Source organism: Choristoneura fumiferana, chromosome 22 (genome assembly GCF_025370935.1).
Source record: "Choristoneura fumiferana chromosome 22, NRCan_CFum_1, whole genome shotgun sequence".
Lineage (NCBI taxonomy): Eukaryota > Metazoa > Arthropoda > Insecta > Lepidoptera > Tortricidae > Choristoneura > Choristoneura fumiferana.
In genome coordinates, this window is record NC_133493.1 from 13,467,545 (window position 1) to 13,492,405 (window position 24,861).

Consider the following 24,861-nt stretch of genomic DNA (forward strand, 5'->3'; position numbering starts at 1 on the left):
AAACTAAAGCGCATCGGAAAAAACTGCAAATGTCTAAATATATTCAACAAGCACTTATGAATGTCTAAAAAAATCTACCACCGGTTCGGAAAACCTTTGTAGAGAAGAATCCGGCAAGAAAAACTCAACGAGGTATATATTTTTTAAACAGATTTAACATTGTAACAGGAAAGATTTATTCCTTTTCAGAATTTGGGCCTATAAAATCATTTAATACATTAAAAATAAATAATCTTTATTTCTATAAAAAGCACAAGTATCATTGACTAATATATGTAGTAACTAGACAACAATATTCATTTGTTAGTGTCTTTACCTCAAAAGCATAAATTCCTTGTAGCGATTCACCGAATCGCATTTCACCTCGAACTAACAAAATTTCAATAGTACCTATCTTGTACTTACACAATTTTTTGCGTAGCTTTTAACATATAAACAATCATCTCATTTTACGTGTAGTATTTTACCGTAGACGCATTAAGCCGCGATCGATGTTTGCCTGGGACTCTAATTAATTTGACGAGTCAATTGACGTTTGCACTAAAATACACTAATACACGATCGAGATGAGATGCGACTAAAACTAATAGCGACTAAAAAACACGATTGAGACACAACGCGATATTTAAATGCATGATCGAGATGAAATGCGACTTAAATTTATAGCGACTAAAAAAATACGATCGAGGTGATATGCTATTCGGTGAATCGCTACATGAAATTCATGCTTTTGAGGTAAAGAACTAACCAATCAAAATATTATTATTATCTAGTCTGGACTGATGTCTCACTGTTGAGCAAAGGCCTCCCCCATGTCCTCCATTTCTCCCGATCCAAAGCAGCCTGAGGCCAGTCGTTGAGAAATATGTTCTTTACAATTTTTTTTTTGTTTTACTTCACTACGAGCCACGTGTCGTGTACTTGTTATGTTAAGATAAATGTAGTTGTGTTAAACACTTGCCATGTAAGTCATTAAATAACATTGTAAATTAGCTTAAAAAAATGCTGTACTTTTTGAGCAAAAAAACCATAGAAATCTTTTAAAATGCCTTATAACTCCGTGTACTAAGTCACAGAAATTAACTCCTTCCCACTAACAAGAAGCTTCCAAAAAACAAAAGAAAAACAAAGCGCTAACACAAGTATTCTTACGCCAAACAAAAACTCACACACTCACTCACTTGCTCGTCTGCCATCCAGTCGAATAAAAAAAACTCATCTTACGTACACGGGCTTGTTACGTCCATTGAGTTCTACATCCATGAGCAGAGCTTTGGAAAACTGCTTTAAAAAGATGTGTAACCACTTTGCCAAATTACAACATCTTTTTTTTCAGGGGTATTGCGTCTGCAATACCCCTGGTGTTGCAGATGTTTATGGGCGGTGGTGATCTCTTACCATCAGGAGACCCATTTGCTCGTTTGCCATCCAGTCAAATAAAAAAAAATAAAAAACTTTACCCTGTTAGATATTTCATTTTTCGGTAGGTAACTGAGTTCCCTAAAAAATATCAACTTGGTTTCATTGTTACCGATCTCTGCGATAACTTGATAGGGATGCGCTTAATGTTTGTTATTATTCGGCACGTACAAATCTACAAACTAAATAAAAGAAAAAATAAAACATTTATTCGTGACATGTAGAGAAAAAAGTAAAAATGTGCATGTCACGAAATGGTCGCAAATCACCAAACTGCCGGTCTGCGAACGGCGCTGATCTTCAGTTGCCGTAGCTATACATACATTCGTCTTAGGCTACGTTGTATTTGAAAATGAAAATGAAAAAGTTTATTGGTTTAAATAATACATTGTTACAATAGAACAAGGTTGGGGCCACCTTTTAAGCAAAACAATGCTTGTGCCAGGGGACCCCGCTCTTCCACAAGGTATACTGGATATAAACCAATTATAAAATTATAAAAGTACAGTTATCTTAATATTAGATAAGCGTGCCGAGGATCCAACAAACGCAGGTATGTATGTGTTTGTGTGTGTGTGTGTGTGTGTGTGTGTGTGTGTGTGTGTGTGTGTGTGTGTGTGTGTGTGTGTGTGTGTGTGTGTGTGTGTATGTTTGCGTGTGTGCATGCGTGAGTGTATATGTGTGTGTGTGTTCACTTAATGGTAAAAGTTTGCCTAATTTAAGACAGTATCGCTTCGGTTTTTAGATAGATTATATATTTATAAAAAACTTGACTAAATGCCACTGTAAAGTGATCAAAATCGCGAATAACCAATCAAACACCACGAATTAAATTTTAGTTGACAAGCCTAAAATGAAAGCTATAACTTACTACTTTTTGCAAGTGCCTCTTGTTTTATCGAAAAAAAAAAACATCAAATTTAATTTCATTGAGAACTTATCACAGAATATTCAGTTCCTGACTTTGAATTGACATTCCACGAAGATTGTCGACAATTCAAGGATATCTAAAAAACTTTTTTTTTGTGCTTCAGCGCCTTCTTTTCTATCGGCCTAATTTTCACGTACAATAAAACTCATTTTCAGCGCAGCTCTATCTAGTTTTTTTTTTAATTTCCGCGCAGAAATGAACCGTATCGTATCGCAAACCGGGCAACAACTCGACTCCGTATTTCTATACGTTTCCGTCGAGATTTCATTTTTAACGAGCGAGCTTTTATCTTGAACAAGCGTTGCTGTTTGGAAACAGTTTTTATGTAGTCCAAAGAAGAGATTGTAAAAAAAAATTAACAGCAAAAATGGGACATGAATGAGATATTACATCATAGCTAGCACGCCTGTTTTGTGAATTGATTCAAAGTCAAAACATTTTTATTCAATTTAGGCTATAACAAGCACTTATGAATGTAAAAAAAAACTACCACCGGTTCGGAAAAACCTCTGTTGAGAAGAATCCGGCAAGAAACTCAACAAGGTATATATATATTATACAGAGGTAGGTATATAATACAGATTAATTATTAAAATTTACGCGCAACTGGACCTGCCTTCGCTCTTAGGTAATAAAAAAAACTTGAATAAAATATTGTTGATCAAATGACTTCACAAGTACAAGTATTTAACACAAGTACATTTTTATCGAAAAATGCTAATCGGAGTTATCTCCAAACATTTCTGTCCATGATATAATCATTAATTTTATTGTAATTGTATCGCATCGTAACTTAATACAGAAAGTTCGTAAAAGGAAAGGTGTTTCAGGTTTGCTAACTAATTATCATGAATGCTAACAGAAGAACTAAACGGACCCGAGTTTACAATAGCCTCTGTTAGTTCAGTGGTAATAATTAAAGTGGTTTTCGCGGAAGCAAATTGTAACGTCAGGTTTAATTATAAAGCCTGGAAAGTGTGTGGATTTCCAGGTATTAAGTCACGTGAATATTAATAGCTAATAAAGTTTCTCATTTTGCTGAGACAGATGTAATTTAATACGGTATTTGACTATTTTGTATATGTTTTATAAATTAAAACTTCACAATGCCTGTTATCGAATAGAGAAACAATTTTTAAGCTACCTTTACAAATAACAAAATTATAAAGGTTTGAAAGTCAAGATTAGACAGAGAAAGACATACTTGCATGTGACGTCACACGCGAGTGTAGCGCAATACTTGCTGCATAGAGAAAGGTGTTTGAGAAAGAGACAGGTATATAGATTTTTCAAAAAATCATGATAAATCCAATTTCCAACCGATTCAAGTTTTCTCATCGCTAAACGCTGTCTGTATATCTACATTTTCATAATAATATATGTATAAGATATGGCAAATTCAGGAGTTGTCAAATACCGTTTGGTTCCCTAATTTTTCACCGAGAATATGTTTCTGAAATTATTAATTTTACAACTGTTTCATATAAAAAAAGAAAGAAGACACTCGCGCTTCATTAAATTTTCTAAAACTGGTTTGCGATTAGCGAATAAATTATTTTTATTCTTACATATATTCACTCTTACAAAGACGCAATAACTATATTTACACAAACGCACACAAATGTGAAAACGAACGCTGACTCAACATTATGCTGAGGCGTGATGTGTTAGGATATGGACGAAAGATTTTTTTTAACTTTAAGTTTTTCTGGATTATTATAAAACAAACCTATCCTATAGGGTTCTACAGGATAGTCTTGAAACATACCCTGAATTGCAGTTAATAAGTAATAATTAATGATTTTGCTGTGTCAACTTTTGAAACTATCTTAACTTTCCTTGTTTGTTCTTGTAAAGCAAAAAGTTTTTTTTTCAATGCTGTTATTTATTATTATTAATGGTAAGTACATATCCATTATAATATTCAAACCTTGTAATCGTTTTTCTTTGCTGAAGTTATCAAAAATTAAGAATAATTTACAAATTCGTAACTTTCAAATTAAAGTGAAATCAGGACGCTACAAAAAGAGTTTTTTTTTTATAATAACACATGCGTCGGCCGGGAATCGAACCCGGATCAACTGCTTGGAAGGCAACTATGCTGACCATTACACCACCAACGCATATGATACTATTAACGAAACTCACAATCTAAAAGGTAAACTTTATTTTAACAGTTGCTTCAATCGGAGTCTCATGAATCAACTTTAGTTAGTTGAAACTAAATAATTAGTCAATATTCATAATTTCTTTGCTCACCCGCGACTTTTGGCAAAACCGTTAATGTATTTTGACCATTGTCCATTGATTTTACAGCAAATGAACAGATAATATGATCCCATATACACCATAAGCACCTGACTTCATTGCATTTTTGTTAGTTCTTTACCTCAAAAGAAAGAAAGAAAGAAAAGTTTATTTTGGCTCCAAAAAGTACCACCTAAAACTAAGACTAGAACTAGCACTAAAACTATGTTACTAGGTGACACGGCAGGATACCAAAAAGGATAATTCCTTGTAGCTTTTCACCGGATCGCATTTCACCTCGATCGTATATTAGTGTATTTTAGTGCAAATCGAGAATCGAGAAGAGACGTCAAATTAATTAGAGTCCCAAGCAAACATCGATCGCGTTGAAATGCGTCTAGGGTAAAATACTACACTAAAAATGAGACGCTACAGTAACAAAATTAATAATTAATTAAGTAATTAAGTATACTTATGAAAAAAGCTACGCGAAAAAGTGCTTCAAGTACAAGATTCCATTGAAATTTTATTCGTTCGAGGTGAAATGATATTCGGTGAATTGCTACAAGAAATTAATGCTTTTGAGGTAAAGACAAACAAATGGATAAATTACGTAGGATTATTTTGCACTCGTTTAATTAAAGCTTAAGCTCAAAGTAATTAAGTTTGATTACTTCGCGATCCTTAATTGCCAGGTAATTAATCTTAATTGCTAAGAAAAAGTGTGCGTCGGCCGGGAATCGAACCCGGATCAACTGCTTGGAAGGCAACTATGCTGACCATTACACCACCAACGCATCTGTATTCGTTGACGTATTTCAGCATCATTAATTTGACTCAATTCTTATTATTTGTTCAGCTGAAATTTTCATTCATTATCATTTTCATCATTTACGTCCCACTGCAGAGCACCCTCCTCTCGAAATGAGAGGGCTTGGGTCACAGTTCCCACGCAGGCCCAGTGGGGATCGGGAACTTTACATACACCTTTAAATTCTCAAGATTTCACTGTTTTTCTTCACCGCAAAGCTCTAGGTAAATTTGAAATGTAATTTTACATAAGTACCTTGTTCTTATTTTTGAAACAAAGAATCGGCCAAGTGCGAGTCGGGCTTGCGCACGAAGAGTTCCGTACCATCTATACAATATTCATTAGGCATTAGCAAAAAAACGGCAAAAAATCACATATACGTTTGTTGTATGGCAGCCCCCTTAAATGTTTATTTTATCCTGTTTTTAGTCTTTGTTGTTATAGCGGCCACAGTCATACATAATCTATGAAAATTTCACTGTCTAACTATCACGGTTCATGAGATAAAGTCTGTTTACAGACGGACGGACAGACGGACAGTGAAGTCTTAGTTATAGGGTTTCCATTTTTACCGTTTGGGTACAATTGGGTAAAATCGAATTGCCGCTTTTGTGAGAAGCTTTTATTTAACTTGCTATGTATGTATATTATGTATATGTACGGGTCAAATCTTGCAACTGAATTTTGATCCACTGCCAGTGGTCAGTTTGCTTCAAAATTTGGCAAAGGTAATAAGTAAATCTGGTGCCGCTAGGTGCAATGATCTGGCAGTGACATCCTGGTAGTCCGGCCAGGATCGTCTCTGCACGAAGCAACTCCTCAATGGTTAATGGCATCGATTTGAAATTTGGTTCGGAAAATATTGTTTAGACGACAATACAATTAATGTCAACAAAAAGTACAGACAGCAAAAATGAGCTTGTTTTAAAAATGATATTTTTAACAAGAACTGATTCAAGTTATTACAGGCCATAACCAAATGTATGATTTTAATGCATTTGATGCACATACATTATGCATAGAACCGACTGGCTTGTATTGAATTTGGATCGGTTGACGCATTGCAGCCCGAACCGCTGCCAGAATGCAAGCAATTAATATGTTGCAGTGTTTGTGAGAACCCAGATATAGTTTAATAAACATATTATAATTTATAATAATATACAATTTTCTTCTGTGACAACAAAATATCAATGTCACAGCTTAATTAGTAGTCTTGGGAACAATATACAAACAAGTGACAATGAATTAAAAAAACAAAACAATAATAGTAGTTACTACGCAATGTTATATATAACTAGCTTTTGCCTGCGGCTTCGTCCGCATGGAATACGGTTATCGCTCGCTGTTCCCTCGGGAACTGTTCATTTTTCCGGCATAAAAAGTAGCCTATGTCACTCTCTGGCTCATACTATCTCAATGCCAAAAATCACGTCGATCCGTCGCTCCGTTCCGACGTGTAAGCCGGACAAGCATACAAACACACAAACACATACTTTCGCATTTATAATATTAGTATGAATGAGTAACACGCGTGACATAGTCACGTTGAAATATCGTGTGACAAAAAAACGTTCATTACAGGACCGTGACGTGTCACAAATATCAGGCAGTGACACGAGTAACAGGCGTGACAAAGTCACGATGACTTTTCACTGTGACTTTTTTGGAACGGGATCGTCAGTCACTGATATCAAAATGTAACGCTTTTCCCCACGTCTAGATTGATTGACAGAACTGACGCCAGAATTTAGCATGTTACCAATGTACCTTTTGGATCTCAGGGTCGAAAGCTCGCAAGAGCAAGAGCATGGCTCGAAAGCGCCTCGAGCGGAACGTGTGCGATGTTCGTGTTTCCATATAAATTGAGATTTTAACGCGAACGCGATCGAGACGTATTTTGTAACCGAAAACTTACACTAAGGGTACTGGTGTTGGAGGCCAAGACTTTAGGTCACTGCGCCCTGATAGGTAGTATAATGTCATAGGTTTTAATCAAAGTCGTTTCGATTGTCCCACAACTCACCAACTGTACCGGCATTATTATAAATAGTAACTTTGCAGCGAAAAGCTTTATGACATAAAACGCGATATCACTAGAGCCACACCATCGCCCGAATAGATTTATCGACTATATACCGCACTGCGACACCTGCACTAGTGTTGTTCTAGTACTTTGATTGTAAGATTTTGTCAGAATATCGATAATACCTACAAGGTCATGTATCTAATAGGTATATTTCGTGAGATTAAAACAATAAAACGAGCTTATCAGTCTCACAAAGGGCCGGCAACGTATCTGCAGTGACAACCCCTCGTGTTGACAGGTGTCCATGGGCGGCGGTGATTGCTTCCCAAAAGGTGACTCGCATGCTCCTTTGCCCCTCTTAATAAATATATATGTGCAAGTCGTGCTAAAAATTATTGTGGTAAACGAACAATTTTTTGCAGGTGGTAGGACCTTGTGCAAGGTCCGCCCGGATTGCTACCACCATCTTGCTCGCTAATCCTGCCGTGAAACAGCAGTGCTTGCACTGTTATGTTTCGGCGTGGAGAGTAAGACAGCCGGTGAAATTACTGGCACTTGAGGTATCCCATCTTAGGCCTCCAGGTTGGCAACGCATCTGCAATCCCCTTGATGTTGCAGGTGCCTACAGGCGGTGGTGATCTCTTACCATCAGGAGACCCGCTTGCTCGTTTGCCACCCAGTCGAAAAAAAAAATAACCTAACCATAAAAAATCATTTTTAATATAAGCTTTTTTTTCTGACTGTACTTTTTGTTGACTGTACTTGCATTGTCACCCAAACTTCATTTGTATACCAAATTTCAAGTCGATGCTATTAACGGTTGAAGAGTTCCGTCCTGCGGAGACGATCCTGGCTATACTACCAGGATGTCGCTACTAGATTATTGTATTGTCACACGATTTACATAAGTATTCCAAATTTCAAACCAATCTGAGTACTGGAAGTTGGTTAAATTTAACTTGCAAGATTTGATTACAGACAGACAGACAGACCGAACGGGACAGGTGAAACTAAATAAAAGCTTGTAAAAAAACACGTCGTTGTGGTACACCATGAAGACTGCCTCGTCCCTACGGTTCACTTGGCGCGACCATAATGCCGGTTGTCACCGCGAGCTCTTTTTACGACCCGCCCATAGTTTTAATACTGACAAATAACACCTCAATACATGGGAAAATTGCCCAATAAAGTGGAAAAACTAAATAACTGTAGTTCCCACGCAACCCAGTGTGGATTGGGAACTTCACATACACCATGAAACTGCCGTGAGACTCATTCATATTAACCCTTTGACCATTATTTTTTTAAAGCAATGAATCGAGAACTTTAACGATACGCACAGCATGAATGTTTTTTTTTATGATTTTTGAGAAAGAGAAATGTATATATTATTGCAGGGTTTCCGAATTATGAGACGGCAATATGTTTGCCGCTATCAGCCAAGGGCATTAAGTGACAAGACCGTCATGTCAGTTTGCCGGGGGAACTACGGGTGGCACGACGTATCTAAAATAAATAAATTAAAAACCAATAGATGATAAGAAATAATTAAAACCTTTATTTAACTTAAAACTGAACGAACGAACAATCAACACTTTTTTTGCGAGATTTTTTTACTTCCGTTGTCATTTCTAACTAACACGGCTAATTCAGCAATAAAGGTAAAAGGCAAATTTGAAGTATTGAATTAAGCTATTGCTCCATATATAAATCAATAACAATTGTAGCCTAACCCACCCTTTCCTTTAATAAACACCAGACACTTAACGGATAGTGGCAAATATATTGCCGTCTTCATTTTTTAAAATTATCAAATAACAGATTTTTTTTCTTTAAACTTTATATCGCCAATCTTGTCTCTGAAAGTAGAGAATTGTGACTATCGGATAAATCCAGCAAACAAAATTTTATTTACAAACATTTTTGTTCAATTGTAAGGAATAGTTAAAAATCTAAGTTCAGGCCTAAGAATCATCATTTAACATGGGTTGGAATAACGTTTATCTGCTATTCTTTTTTTCGTAAATTGGTACGAGTATGTTCTCTTATGCGAACCAAAAGTTATATTAACTAACAACACGTTCATTGAGAAAAAAATAAAATATCTGAGTCGTATGACGGCAAATATCTTGCCGTTACCCACTAAAGGGTTAAATGATATTGTGTAACGGATAACTCTCATCTTAAATCGAGTTTAGCTCTACTTGTTTCAGGCGGGTTCATATCGGCTCACATACTTATTGAAAGTCCGAATGTAATGTTTCTCAGAATGATCGTTTGTCATAACTCTTTTTTCTCAGAATCCATAAATTTTTCAGAATTGTTATAAAACAAAACCTAACTTAAACTATAGTCTTCTATAGGTGACCATTTAAAAAAAAAACAGAAAAATGTAAGGTTTAAGTGGGTTTTTTTTTTATGACAAACGATGATTCGGACAAAAATTACGGTATGACTTGCGAAGAGTATGCGAACTTTGGCGTTCCCGTTTCAGGCTAATTCGTAGCCCTTCTTCCTAGGAGCAAAGCAGACTCAGCGGCTGTTGCAACACGCGCACTTAGCCCGAAACATGTCGAGCTATACTCGATTTAAGACGTGAGTTATTCAGTACAATAACATTTAATATTTCACATACACCATTAAATTTCTTCCATATTCTTCCACAGAGTTTGGTTTATCAAGCAACAAAGATACATTCGAAGAAATAATAACCTAACTTAGAATAGTTGACAAATCCTCGACATTGATATTTCCAAGTTCAATATCTCAACTAACCAACAAAAAGTTTGAAGAACCCCGACTTTGTCACTTCAAAGTTCAATAACAGATTAAAACCGATTTTGATGAAACATATCTAGAAAACCTGATTTCAAATGAAAAAAATCCGCTCCTCCCGCTTAAGAGCTACGATGCCACAGACAGGCAGACAGACACGCATAGCGGTCAAACTTATAACACCCCTCTTTTTGCGTTGGGAGTAAAAAAATGGTTGACGCTTTTACGTTAAAAAAATTGGAGGTATCGAAATTGGTCCATCCGTATGAGAGCTATGATACCAGAGACAAACAGACAGACACTAACGTCAAACTGACAACACCCCTCTTTTTTACCGTCGACGCAAAAAGAGGGGTTATAAGTTGACCGCTATGTGTGGCACCGCAGCTCTTAAACGGGTGAACCGATTTGAATGCAGTTTATTTTTATTTGAAAGCAGATTTTCTAGCAATGGTTCTTAGGCATGTTTTATCAAAATCGGTTCAGACGTTTTTGGGATATTGAACTTTGAAGTGACAAAGTCGGAGGTTTTCCAACTTTTTGTTTCCTTATAAATTGGCTTCCTTATTTCCGTGCTTGTGGTATGCTATATAAGCCAAATGTGTTGGCAGGGTTCTCTATAGTTTGTTTATTTTCGAATGTATCGTTTTCTAGAATTTTCATTTGCCATAAAGTAATTTATTTCTGAAATAGTAATTTCTTCAGAGTTAATATTAAACAAACCTAACCTAACCTACTGCATTATATATGATGACATTAAAAAATAATCTTGAAAACAGCACGGTTCTATATATTTTATGGCAAACGTTGGTATGGCAATGGAATTCGGGCAAATGAAATTCGGGCAAGTAAGGGTAAACGGAATGTCAGCCATGGAACTTTGGTACAGTATGCTTAGACACGAAGTCTAATATCCAATGACACATGTCAAACGTACTAGGGTTAGATGAACTGGCAGAACTGTCTCCCAATGACGATAGATGGATAATTTACGTGATTGTCATTTGAGAGAGTGCCCTGTAAAAGAATATGCAAGAATTTTACCAGCCTTTTTTTTGCAACTGAACATGACCCACTTCTGGTAGTCAGATTGACATAAAATTTAGTATGCTACTGTAAATGCATGTTTGGGCTTCACAGAAAACCAGCGTTACTGCACATAATGTGCGGCAACACATGCTGAGTGGAAAACCTTTTTGGTATCCTGCCGTGTCACCAAGTAACATAGTTTTAGTGCTAGTTTTAGTCTTAGTTTTAGGTGGTGCTTATGGAGCCAAAATAAACCTTTCTTTCTTTCTCTAAATCTGGTGACAATACGATAATCTGGTAGTGACATCCTGGTAGTCCGACCAGGATCGTCAAGAACTCCTCAATGGTTAATGGCATCGACTTGAAATTTTGTACAGTCAAGTGCAAAGATATCGACACGGCCAAAATTACAAAAAAATGTACAAGTATAAACGACTTTACGCACTTAATGGTAAGGTCGTGTATACATATTTTTTAACTTTGACTGTGTCGATATTTTTGCACTTGACTGTACAGAAATGTAAATTACGAGTAGCCAGAATGCGAGTAAGAGGACAATAAAAAAATGTACAGTTACAAAATGCTTGTATCAAAAATGTCATAGCTTTTTCTATCCTCTTCCTATACCGTGTGTTATAAAGAATTGGTGAAAACGATTGTCATTCGGAGTGCGATAATCAATAACACAGCAGTGCCCTTAGTGTAAGTTTTCGGTTACAAAATACGTCTCGATCGCGTTCGCGTTAAAATCTCAATTTGTATGGAAACACGAACATCGCAAACGTTCCGCTAGAGGCGCTGTTCGTGTTTCCATACAAATTGAGATTTTAACGCGAACGCGATCGAGACGTATTTTGTAACCGAAAACTTACACTATGGGCACAGGTAAGACAGAGGTCAGTCGGTGGTTAGTTTAAAATTAAATAAAAATCTAGACCTCTCAGTCACAATACAAACCTTAGGAATAAAGCTTTAAATTCAATAAAAAACGTTATAATTACTTTTATTCAGCATCCTAAAACAATTGCGCCTCGTTTCGTATTAAGTTACGTGAAAACAAAAGACCATTTTATAACAGTTTATTTCATATTGATACAGGCTGCTGTTAAAAATTGGTGAATTTGGTTTCGATTGTTTAGCATTCAAATTAATTTGTACCATTGTTACGATTGATCGAAGAACAATAAAACAAAAGAATGGTATTAGGGTTTCATGACTCAGTTGACAAAAAAAAACATTTATAGGATTACTTTGTTGTCGTTTCGTTCCGTCCGTTTTTTTACAGGAACGCGTGGACTAACTGAAATTAATATTAAGAGCGTTTATGCCGGCTGAGCTGGCAACGTTGCATTTTTGTTAGTTTTTCTCGATTATTCCATAAAAATTTAATGAAAATTAATAGTGTTGTCTGATAGAACACTTCTTAATATATAAGTTAATGTGTCTACTCTAATAATTATTCGTGATAGACTTTTATATTCCTTGAAAACGATTAATGTTTATGACCGGTTTTTAAAGAAAATAAAAGTTTTTATTAAAAGAGTTTTAGTTAATTTTATTCCTATTGTACTGACATCGCTCGCGGTTCCCAAGATCGTATGCCTCCTTAAAACAAATTTGATGTACCAGGGTCACATAAAAATAAAGGTGCTCCGACGTCTACTAGATTACCCGGAGTGAGATAGCTATGTCACCTCGCATGCGCATTACGCAAATGCGGGACAGAGACAAATATTGAGTTATGCGCTCCCCCGGGGCTCACAAATTGACTGGAATGGAGCATCCGCGATATTTTATTCTATTTTCTTGTAAAATAGCAGGGTATTAAGGTTTTCTGAGGTTTTCTTGTGAAATGTTGGAACGAAATGCATTTTCTTTGGTCTCGTTTCGTTAGCGAGACGCTGTTTTGATATGATGTTATTAGGGATTCAGATTTGTCTATTCTTTTGTGAAGTTGGAATGACATTTGTCTGTGCCTGTAATTGTTTGTAGCGAAATGATCACATTATGGCGTTTTTTGTATTTTAAGGTTCTGTACTTACCCCAATAGTTAATCACGGAATTCTTATAGTAGGTGCCTGTCTGTCTGTGTTTGTCCGTATGTCACAGCCAATTTAATCATAAACTACTGAATCGATAACCCAATCTTTATTTTCATAATTTCGATTGACATTAAGTAATGTAGTTCGACAAAAGACAAATGATTACTTAATAAATGAATTATATTTAGGCGTGACGTCTTCAGTCTAAAGTTCGTTACATAAGAGCCAATATATAAAAAAACCGTTTAGCTTAGCTGGGATGATGATTATGATGATGATAATAAAAACATCGCGAGGGAATTGGCTTGCATCTGCGAAGCAATTCAACGTTCTGACCAGAGCCCGCGTTACAAACCCAAACCCTCTCATTGTAAGAGGAGGCATTGTCCATCATTGAGACGAATATAAACTTAGTACTTATGTAGGTATTGTGCGATCTGTGCTCTGAGTAATTTAACACATACAAAATAATAATTCAGTCACAATAAAAGCCATAATAATCCGTGATTTATTCCACTCAATTAATCGCACTAGTCTACAAATCATTCGGTCCCGACTGATTCAATCAGATTGAAGGATTAATTCACATTCACTTGTACCGGGCCTTTATCCGGCACAGGTCGGATTAAACCGGGTGTAGCCGGATATAACCGGAATTTCAATGCATTCCGTATTTCGAGGCTTCAGGTAGCCTAGTCTTTAGCCTTTGCCTCCGGTTTCGCTCGTGCCATTAGGTTTGGCAGAATTATCGGAACTTTTATAAGATCCCATAGAAATCCCCGAAACTTATGTATGTATGTATGTAAACTCTTTATTGTACAAAATAAGTAAACAAACACAATTGACAAACAATGAAATACATGTACAAAGGTGAAATAATTCGTTTAAGGGATCTCTACCAGTCAACCTTTGAAGGGATGAGAGGAGCATTCAGTCAGGGTCAGATAAAAAGTGAGGTACATCGTTGCAGCTACTGCAACTAATGTTGTTGAGCAAAATACATGGAAATTAGCGCCCTGGAAGGTCGATGAAATCATGGCTGTGGAATATTAGGGAGTGGACCGGGATCAAGACCGAAGGGTGTGTTGCCAGTAATAACATCTAAGACTACTCGTAAAGGCCTTATTAATAGGCTCAGAGTTCTTCAGCGAGCTGGCGAGTTCTATGCTCAGGGATTCTCTACGCCGTGTCTATATACGGGATCGTGTCTACGCAGAGTCTACGGGATCGAACCAGAAAGCAAGAGATACGTAGATGAAGTGGCAATGGCCAGGAGATAAGAGATAAGAGTTATAGCATGGAGCACTGATGGCCGTTGGGGCCAAAAAGTTCTCGAATGGAGATCGCGGATCGGCAAGCGCAGCGTAGAACGTCCAGCAACGAAATGGACGGATGACCTGGTTAAAGCCGCGGCTTCGTGGTGGATGCAGGCCGCTTCCAATCGAAGCAACATGGTCTATGGGGAAGGCCTATGTCCTACAGTGGATGATCAGCAGTGGAATGCACTGTTCCGGATGGCTCAAGACAGGAAGAAATCAGAGCTAACAGCCAACCTCCAGTAATGAACTGGCACTTTAAGAAGAAGATATCGCTGTCGTCGCGCCACTACATGCAATTAAGCTCGTTTGTGGTGCAATCACGGCTGCTGATGGAGACCACCGCGAGTACTGCTTTTGGCTGGAAGATTTGGATGATTTTGGAAGATTTTGTTGGATGGAGTATTCCGGCAGTTCCAAGACACCATGCTGCTCATGAATACGACGTCATGGATGATGACTCGACGGGGTGACGCCGTTTTGCAACCTAAATAGTTTTTTAAATTTAGATTTTTATAAATTATAATGTTTAAAAAAAAAAAAAAAAAATCAAAATCATTTATTCAGTAAATAGGCCGCAATGGGCACTTTTACACGTCATTTTTTAAAACTACCAGCGCTTTCGGAAAGACCATCATTGCCAAGAAGAATGCGCCGCAAGAAACTTGGCAGAAAGTCATTTTTTCAACATAAAATAATTACAAATAAAATACTTAAAACTACAGTATACAATGAAATAAAAGAAAATACAAAATAATAATAATAATAATACAGGGATGTATGGGGTCCCTTAGTTACAAACTAAACTCTAACTATAATCTACGTTCAGTGGAAGTGTAGAATGCTTCCACCGTCATAAATTGAAAAAAAAAAAATATAATTATAATAATTTAATTCTGAAATTTACATTTCAGGTCAAGTAACCATTAAACTTTTGGATTCCGAAGGCAAGCTCACGTCTGCCGCCCCCAAAGTTAGCTCACACGAACTCATGTCATGCTCTGAAAGCAGAGCGGTACCGAGTGCATGGTATTGCTTCCGTTCCCATAAGCTCTATGGGATCGTCTTGGGAGCTTCGACGTCGCGGGCCTGTGACTAGAAATTAAACTAAAAATATACACGTTTAAAATCCATAAGCTTAACAATATACAGCCTTAAATATAGCAAGGGGATGTATAAAGTCCCTGAGTTAATAATAAAATTACTATATAGCAAGGGGATGTAGAAAGTCCCTGAGTTAACAATAAATAAAATTCCTAATCTAAAAAAAAAAAAAAAAATTCAGAGATGTATACAGGGTGGAAAAATCGAATGCCACATGGATGGCAACTACCTTAAGTATTGTAAATAACACATTTGTGTAAGGGAGACTTTCCTTCGTTTTTAAAAACAATAAAAACTGCATTTAAGGATTTATGAAAAATCGCTTGCCTCAGTCGAGACTCGAACCGGTCAAATGTGACAAAAAATAATGTGCTGTATTTTATGATGCAGATCGAAAGGGTTACTGATAAGGTTCATTTTTCTCTAAATAACAAATACAATCAGAATAACGGAAGGCCATGAAAACTAACAATTACCTTTTAAATTTGATTTCACCCGTCACGTGAATTAAGACGTAATCCCTGGAATACAAGCAAAATAAAGACGTTTAAATGACATGATAATGATGAGCTACACTTATGTTTACTTATCATTTTAGTTGCGATTACTAATGCCACTTTAGTAACCTACTTCCTTTGATAGGAAAATTGCATCAATTATTCTCTAGTCATCATAGTAGCTAGGATAGGTAAATTTTTAAAAATGGAACATTTTAACGAACCGTTTTTGTTTTTCTAAGTGCAATCTTTTTAATTTAAAACAAATAATGCCCGACTTGTTGAACGCATTCTTTTCTTTTTTTTCGAATTGTGTTTATTCCATTTTCGAATATCAGAGCTACTATTTTACGTAGATAAATTGAAATTGTGACTTGCAAGTGCTTTTACATTATAAATGGCTGACGATTATCAAGAACAGTTCGATTTAATAGAAGCGTACTTTGTTAATGCAAAAAATGTAACACGAGCACTCCAGTGGTGCGCGGAACAATATCCAAACAGGCAAATACCATCCAGGTTCGTCTTGCAACGAATGGTTAAAAACTTAAAACGCCATGGAAGACTTGAGAGCCGCCTTCGGCGACTACAACAGCCGATTGGTTATTCCGATTTTGATTTAAGTGTCTTAACTTATTTTGAAGCCTACCCGAAAGCATCGAGCAGAGAAGCCGCTGAAATACTTGGTTCTAATCATACTCGTGTGCTAAGCGTGCTCAAAAAATACAAGTATAAATGTTACCGTGAAGGTCGTTTGGTGCAAAAATTGCTTCCGGGAGACACTGACCGAAGGCTTCAATTCTGTCGAGATATCGAGGCAAAATTGGCTCAAGACGAAAATTTTTTGGATTACATAATATGGTCAGATGAAAGTAACTTTAGTAATAATGGTATGTACAATCGTCACAATAACCATTATTGGTGCCGTATAAACCCGATGCGTACACATGAAACTAATAATCAGGTGAGATTCTCTTTTAACGTTTGGTGCGGGATAGTGAAAAACAGGGTTGTTATGGTTCACATATTTGAAGGACACCTGAATACAGTAAAATATCTCGAAATCCTGGACCTATTGCGAAATGCATTAAATGATCTACCCGAAGAATACGACACTTTTATTTTCCAACAAGACGGTGCACCAGCACATAACAGCAAGTTATCGACTACATATCTAAATAACCATTTCCAGACATGGATCGGTACAAAAGGGATTATTAAATGGCCGGCCAGATCTCCGGATCTAACACCATTAGACTACTTTTTGTGGGATACGTGAAGGATGTTATTTATAAAAGAACTTACGAAAACGTATGCGAATTGAAAACCGAAGTCCATGCAGCTATTACTAATATTCACCACAATTCACTGCAACGAGCTACGAAAAGACAATTCCTCAAAAGATTAAATTTATGCAAACGCCAAAACGGGGCTCATTTTGAACAACTACTTTAGTTAGAAAGGTTTTAGTAAGGTTATTAAATGAATATTGTTTTATTTTGTGTGTTTTAATTTTTCGTTTACAATTTTCATGGCCTTCCGTTATTCTGATTGTATTTGTTATTTAGAGAAAAATGAACCTTATCAGTAACCCTTTCGATCTGCATCATAAAATACAGCACATTATTTTTTGTCACATTTGACCGGTTCGAGTCCCGACTGAGGCAAGCGATTTTTCATAAATCATTAAATGCAGTTTTTATTGTTTTTAAAAACGAAGGAAAGTCTCCCTTACACAAAATGTGTTATTTACAATACTTAAGGTAGTTGCCATCCATGTGGCATTCGATTTTTCCACCCTGTATAGTCTCTGAATGTCAAAGTAAACTAATTTAATTAACCAAATTATACAATCTTCAGAGGTGTAAAAAGCCTCCAATGTCAAAAACTTAAAATAATTATTAAAATAAAGAAATGGAGATGTATAAGGTCTCCAAATGTCAAACCAATAAATATTTTTAAATTAAATTCTGCAACGTGGACAACGGCAACAGAACCAGAAACTAGACACGAAATGCGCCGGGACACTGCCAAGTCACACTTCACAACACTTATTTATACACCGACATAAACACACACACATACACAAACACGAATACATCACATCACACATCAACATCCTAATTTTCATCGGCTTTCAGTTTAGGCCATGTCGCATCATCACATAAGTACTCCTCAACTTTATAGTAAGCTTTCTTCAGAAGTGCACTCTTTATGTATTCTTTAAAAGAGTTGTGTGGCAATTTCCATGCTTCTACAGGAACTTTATTGTAAAATCTCACACAGTTTCCCACAAAAGATTTGCTTACTTTCCGTAAACGGAATTTTGGAACGGCAAGCTTGTGCTTATTACGAGTATTGATATCATGTACGTCTGACACTTTTTTAAAGGACTCGATATTCTTGTGTGTATACAATATCACATCATGTATATACTGTGAAGCTACTGTGAGGATGTTTATCTCCTTGAAGCGTTCTCTTAGTGAATCTCGGGAGCCAAGGTTGTAGATAGACCGGACTGCCCTCTTCTGTAGAATGAAGATAGTTTCTATGTCGGCTGCCTTGCCCCAAATCAGCATACCATAGGACATTATGCTGTGAAAATAACTGAAATAAACTAGCCGGGCAGTTTCAACGTTGGTAAATTGTCTGATTCTTCGTACAGCATAGGCGGCAGAGCTCAATCTACCAGCAAGACCAGAAATATGCGGGCTCCATTGTAAATTACGATCCAACGTAAGACCAAGAAAAACAGTCTCATGCACAAGTTTCAGATTCTCTCCGTTTAAGGAAATAGTTGTTTCAAACTGTCTCACATTAGGCAACGAAAATTTTATACACTTAGTTTTAGCTGCATTTAGTAATAAATTGTTAGCGGTGAACCAGTTTAGCGCCTCTGCTAAAGTCTCATTGATGTGGGTTGGATCTTCATGTTGCCTGTTTACTTTGAATATCAAAGAAGTATCATCTGCAAACAATACTATGTTACATTTCTGTTCTAGCAAGTGGGGCAGGTCATTTATATATACTAGAAAGAGAAATGGACCCAAAATGGAGCCTTGTGGAACTCCAAGCTTCACGCTGAGCCAGCTGACTGCGTTCTATTTATGTCCACTTTTTGAATTCTTTGGCTGAGATAAGACTTAACCAGGTTAAGTGCTTTAGCTGAAAGTCCATAGTGTTGAAGTTTGCGGATAAGCGTCTCATGCTCCACGCAATCGAAGGCCTTGGAGAGGTCGCAAAATATTCCTATTGCATCTTGCGAATTTTCCCATGCATCATAAATGTACTTCATGAGACTTGCGGCTGCATCTGTTGTCGAACGGCCTTTTGTGAAACCGAATTGCTGACTGTGTAGTAGGTTGTTTACATTGAAGTGACGAAGCAGCTGGTTAAGCATGATCTTTTCAAACACTTTACTCAGCACAGGCAGCACAGATATCGGACGAAAGTTGCCAGGATCAGATGAGCTCCAGCTTTAAACAATGGAATCACTTTGCTATATTTCATTAAGTCCGGAAACACACCATCATCAATGCACTTATTAAATATGACGGCTAGGTACGGTGCCACAATATGGATGACAGATTGCATAACTCGAACAGAAATACCCCAAAGATCCTCCGTATTCTTCAGTTTTAAAGATTTAAAAGTCTTTATAATTTCTTCAGAGTTAGTATGTTGAAAATCAAAATTCAGACGTTTATCCTTCGCAATTTCATTTAGATAAGAACTAGCCAGCACAGTGGAAGACTTTAGATCGCGAGTCGTATTTACAGCTATATCTGAGAAAAAATTTTCAAAAGCACCCGCCACTTCTAAATCTGAAGTCAATATTCTATCATCCACTTTTAATTGGAATTGACAATTACGGGGCTTAGATTTACCTGTTTCTGAATTTATTACATTCCATACAGCTTTTACTTTATTTTCAGCGGATTTAACTTTATTACTAAGATAATCAGCCTTGGCAGCAATACATACTTTTTTAAATAATTTGGAATATTTTCTAACGTAGTCTATAAAGGAGGGGTCTTGACTGTGACTTTTCATTTCATAAAGTTCGTAAAGCCTAGTTCTACTCTTATGTATTCCCACCGTGGCCCAGTCACTAAACTTTGCCTTGTTACCGTTTCTCATTTTAGTTCTTAATAGTATGCAACGTATTGTAAATAGGTATGGACCATGTTAACTGACGGACGAAGAGACACAGAAGTCTGCAGAGCTTTACCTAAAGGTTCCAAAATACTTAAAAGCATCCTTACAGCGTACACAAGAAAACGAGTTACGAATTAAACCAGAAGCTCGATCCACTTCAAACTTAACATAAAAACTCTTACTTCCGAAACAAATTACGAAACATCTGTTTCTTTGTTTGTCAAAATAATTTCGAGGAAAAAGAAATGGGTGAGCTAACTTTTTTGTCGTTGTAATAACAAAGTTATTTCTTCCAGAATAACTTAGATGTTTATAATTTGAAAATAAACATTGTAATCTAAGAACAAGGCCTTTTCGTGCAATCATAACAACTCTGGCATTTTGCATGCAGTCAAAGTCATAAATATCGATACGGCCATCGCGTTTAATATATAATATATGTACTCTGTGATATAATGTATACACTTATATAAATACAGATACGTAATAGCTACGTTCAGTGGAAGTATAAAATGCTTCCGCCTTTAAAAAAATACACATGGAAAAAAGGTCATAAGCACTGTTGAATTTTGTTGTGACTTTCTAAAGAACTTTTTCACAATAAAATGTTATGTTATGTCATACACAGTCAATTTTAACACGGCCTCGAGAAGATTATTTTTCGGCTGAATCAATAATATCTGCTGCATTACAGTATTCATAAAAGATTATTGTTAAATACACATGTTTTATCATATGCGTTGGTGGTGTAATGGTCAGCATAGTTGCCTTCCAAGCAGTTGATCCGGGTTCGATTCCCGGCCGACGCATGTTATTTGAATGGCATTATTATTCATTTAATTAGCCAATGTTTAACAAATTTCAAATTATTAATATAATGATTATGAAATCACTTACAAAAAATTCTCGATGTTTTTCCTCCAAATTTTCACTTCTTAATCTTCTTTTTTATGTTATTTTGTACGTTTCATTAGTTTGAGTTTTTTTAAGCCGAATGAAAGGAAAACGTTCCATTTTTTAATACTTTCAACTGATTTTCGGGAAATTCAGAATTTAATTGAATATTTCTAACTTAACATAACTTTACAACAGGCAAAGTGGCACAAACTACGCTAACTATAAAAAAAAAATCTCCTATAAACTTTCTTCTAACAGCATGCTAAGTAATTTAAGTGTAATAAGTCATTGTGTGAACAGACCGGTGCCAGTGACGTCTGATAGATGCCCGGCTTTCTTGACTAATCACCAACTTTGTGAATTCCAGTAACTTCCATGTTTGGGAGTTGGAACTTCAGCTCCATGGTTCTTTAAGCCGTGTACATACATAATGCCAGAATATTAAAATTGTATTCATAATATTTATAATATAACCAATCTTAATTTGATTGCATAGTAACGATATCTCTTGTCCGGGTGAGCGGTTAGTTCCAACGGAGTGCCGAAAAAAAGTTTCTCGATGAGGGCTACGGCATAGATGTCGCTAGCGTCACTGCTTAAGTGACTAAGTAAGAAACAAACAAGCTGAGATATGAGGTGCATAGGGGAAATTCGTGTCGGTACGTTGACCATCAGTGGTGTAGCGGTATAGCACGCGGTACGGATTACCGAGGATCTGGGTTCGATTCCCAGTGATGGTCTTTTTTCTGTTTTTTCTGTGCATCTTTTTTCAGTTTGTATTTTCAATTTATAATATATTTACAATACAATACAATACAACACAATAACTCTTTATTGCACTTTATTTAGGATGGATAATAAATATATTTAATGTGAAGCCAGACGAGCGTAATGTTTGAGTCGTGAGCGGCGTATTTTTGATCGCGTAATTTCTGCTGCATCCGGTTTTACACAAAATCCAGTTAAGATTGGTTTGTGGAGTCTCTTTGTATTTTTTTATTTCAACTCCGAATTTTGTTACTTTTACGGTCATCCCGTAAAATCCATATCTAAAATACAAACTGAAACATAGACGCACAGAAAAATCAGAAAGAGACCAGCGCTGGGAATCGAACCCAGGTCCTCAGCATTCCGTGCTGCGTGCTATACCGCTAGACCCACTGGACAGGAGTACAGACACAAACGCTAGTGTCGCTGCTTAAGTGACTAAATAAGAAACAAACAAGCTGAGATATGTAGTGCATAGGAGAAATTTGTGATTGTTACGAATAAGAAGCGAGAGTTATATGAAAATTTTATAAATTCCCGCGAGTAGTTTTAACACAGATAACCGTCGTGGCCTCAATGTGACCACGACCGCTCTGCCAAGAGCGACACGACAAAGAAGAAGAAGAAGAAGAACCGTCGTGGGAAGAAAATGTATTCGAGTGGCACAACGAACCGGAAGACGAAACGTTGGCTGGTCTCCCACTAGTCACTAGATCAGTAGTTCCCAAACTTATTTTTCTCGTGGACCACTTCAAAATTTACTGGTTTCGGTGGACCCCCGGCTGCTACATTTCTACCACATTCTTAAGTCGCCAAAAAATAAAATTGTGTCGCTTCTGAGTTCTGTCCAGTCGCTTGCCCTATAAAATATTATCTGCTTAGTTAGGTACTTAAAACAATGTAGGTAGGCCCTTATAAAAACTATGCTTACATTTTGGCTCTTTACTATCAAAAGCAGATAAATTTTCGTGGACCCCATTAACATCTTATGGACCCCCATTTTGTTCACGCCTACGTAGACCCCCAGCAAGTCTCCCGTGGACCCCTGGGGTCCACTGGACCACTTTGGGAATCACTGCACTAGATGCACGGACGACATCGTGAGAGTTACGGGCAGCTGGTGGATACAAGTGGTGAGGTTGTCGTTCAGTGTGGTATTTTACAGGGGAAACCTATGTTCAGCAGTGGAAGCCTTCCAGATGATGGTGATGATGAATTTTAATTCAATGCTAGATCTATTCACGCGAACGAAGCCGCGGCTTAGATCTAGAGTTATATAATTATATTATAATAAAAATTATGGGAGCCAAAAATATGCATAAAGTATTTTCGTCCCGAAATATCATTTCATAAGAATGAATAAGTCCTGATTACGGCAGATGTGATCGGAAAATTAATATAGGACGAAACTCGCCGCAAATTGCTGCGCCGTTTCCTTTCTCCTCAGATTTAGACACAGTTACCTGAATGTCGTGATTTGGGGACATTAGATTATAGTTATCTGCTCCCGTTGCAGGAAACCCTACCTCACAAGGTGTCAGATCAGAAATGTAATACAGTGATAGATACTACTCAGGAACACTGGATTTTAGTTGGTTGCCATCGAATATCCTGGAAGAACTTTTATTTTCGTCGTCGTATCGCTATTTTGGTCGAAAATTACATCATAAGTTGGCAGATCGAAACGTTTACTCATCGAAAGAGACCCATTTGGAGATAACAACCCGCAGGTTTCAAGGTCAGCCATGTTTTATGAGCCCCAAAAATGGGGTCAATTACCTCATATTACATTTCTGATCTGCCACCTTGGAGGTGGGGTTTCGTGCAACTGGAGCTTGGACTATTAAGATCTTTAAAAAAAACTGTTTAATTCAACAAACGACTACGTATAATCTTCTGCTTAGATATAATCGAGTTTTAAAGATTTTAGCGAATTTTGATCTAGGAAGGTGCAGAGCATTTATTTTAGCGTCAATATATATAAATATGCTGAGATGACGATGGTGATGATATACAATGTGTGTAATAAATAAATACACAGTTATATTTGTTTTCCAACCTTTATGTTGTCCTGTCGTGGTCACCACGTAACATTAGTTTATTGTTAGTTTTAGAGTTTTAGTCTTTATTACCGGTACGGTGGTACCTACTGATGGAACTAAATAAATCTTTCTTTCTTTCTTCCACCAAATGGATGTCCAACGAGATGGACGGATGACCGAAGCAACTGGAGGTCTATGGGGAGGCCTATGTCCAACAGTTTACGTCCTACGGCTCATATGTTGATGCTGATGATGGCATTTGTTTTTGAAAATATTATAGAGGAATATCCCATGGAGTGGAAATCTCACTTAATTTATTTGAGGATTGTTTTTTTTTATTATTATTATAGTCTAGTTCTATCTTGAACAAAACGTTCAATTGTTTTGCCATTTCCCCAGAATCTATTAAGGCCCGTTATTAATCAAACTTGGCAAATAATTATATTATTCGGCAACAATAGGCATTTGGTGCGGATCGCCATTGAAATTTTGCGGTAATTGTGCTAGCGAACTTGAATGTTTGAGATAGGTTAGAGGGAGAAGGAGATATTTTAGAATTCGTCTTTTAGATTAAACTTGGATGAATCAGTATAAAAATTAGACTAGCTCTTTCTCGCTTGAATTATTAAGCTGCAGCAGTTATAAAATTCGGAATTAAACTGAATTTTCATGATCATTCCAAAAATTACAGAACAAGATTCATTTTACATCTTTCGAAAAAAACACACTTGAAAATTCTAGCTACATCTAAACTTTCCACAACAACAAAGTCACAAATAATTCACCTTCAAGTAGC

The 24,861-nt window shown here is 36.7% G+C and overlaps 1 protein-coding gene, 1 long non-coding RNA gene and 3 other non-coding genes across 5 annotated transcripts in view; 3 read left to right on the forward strand and 2 right to left on the reverse strand.

The window, feature by feature from the left end:
* LOC141440153 (uncharacterized) overlaps positions 1 to 1,900 on the forward strand; it is a 62,654-nt gene extending 60,754 nt beyond the window's left edge. The window contains exon 6 of the mRNA XM_074104616.1: positions 1,865 to 1,900. Within this exon, the coding sequence (XP_073960717.1) occupies positions 1,865 to 1,900 (36 nt within the window). The remainder of the gene's footprint in view (positions 1 to 1,864) is intronic.
* Positions 1 to 24,861, forward strand: part of LOC141440537 (uncharacterized) — a 304,669-nt gene that overhangs the window by 165,519 nt on the left and 114,289 nt on the right. The gene's annotated exons all lie outside the window — the stretch shown is intronic.
* On the reverse strand, positions 4,402 to 4,473 carry TRNAG-UCC (transfer RNA glycine (anticodon UCC)). The gene has a single exon. It is a non-coding gene; the product is annotated as a tRNA-Gly (tRNA).
* TRNAG-UCC (transfer RNA glycine (anticodon UCC)) lies at positions 5,323 to 5,394 on the reverse strand. Its single transcript has one exon. It is a non-coding gene; the product is annotated as a tRNA-Gly (tRNA).
* On the forward strand, positions 21,096 to 21,167 carry TRNAG-UCC (transfer RNA glycine (anticodon UCC)). The gene has a single exon. It is a non-coding gene; the product is annotated as a tRNA-Gly (tRNA).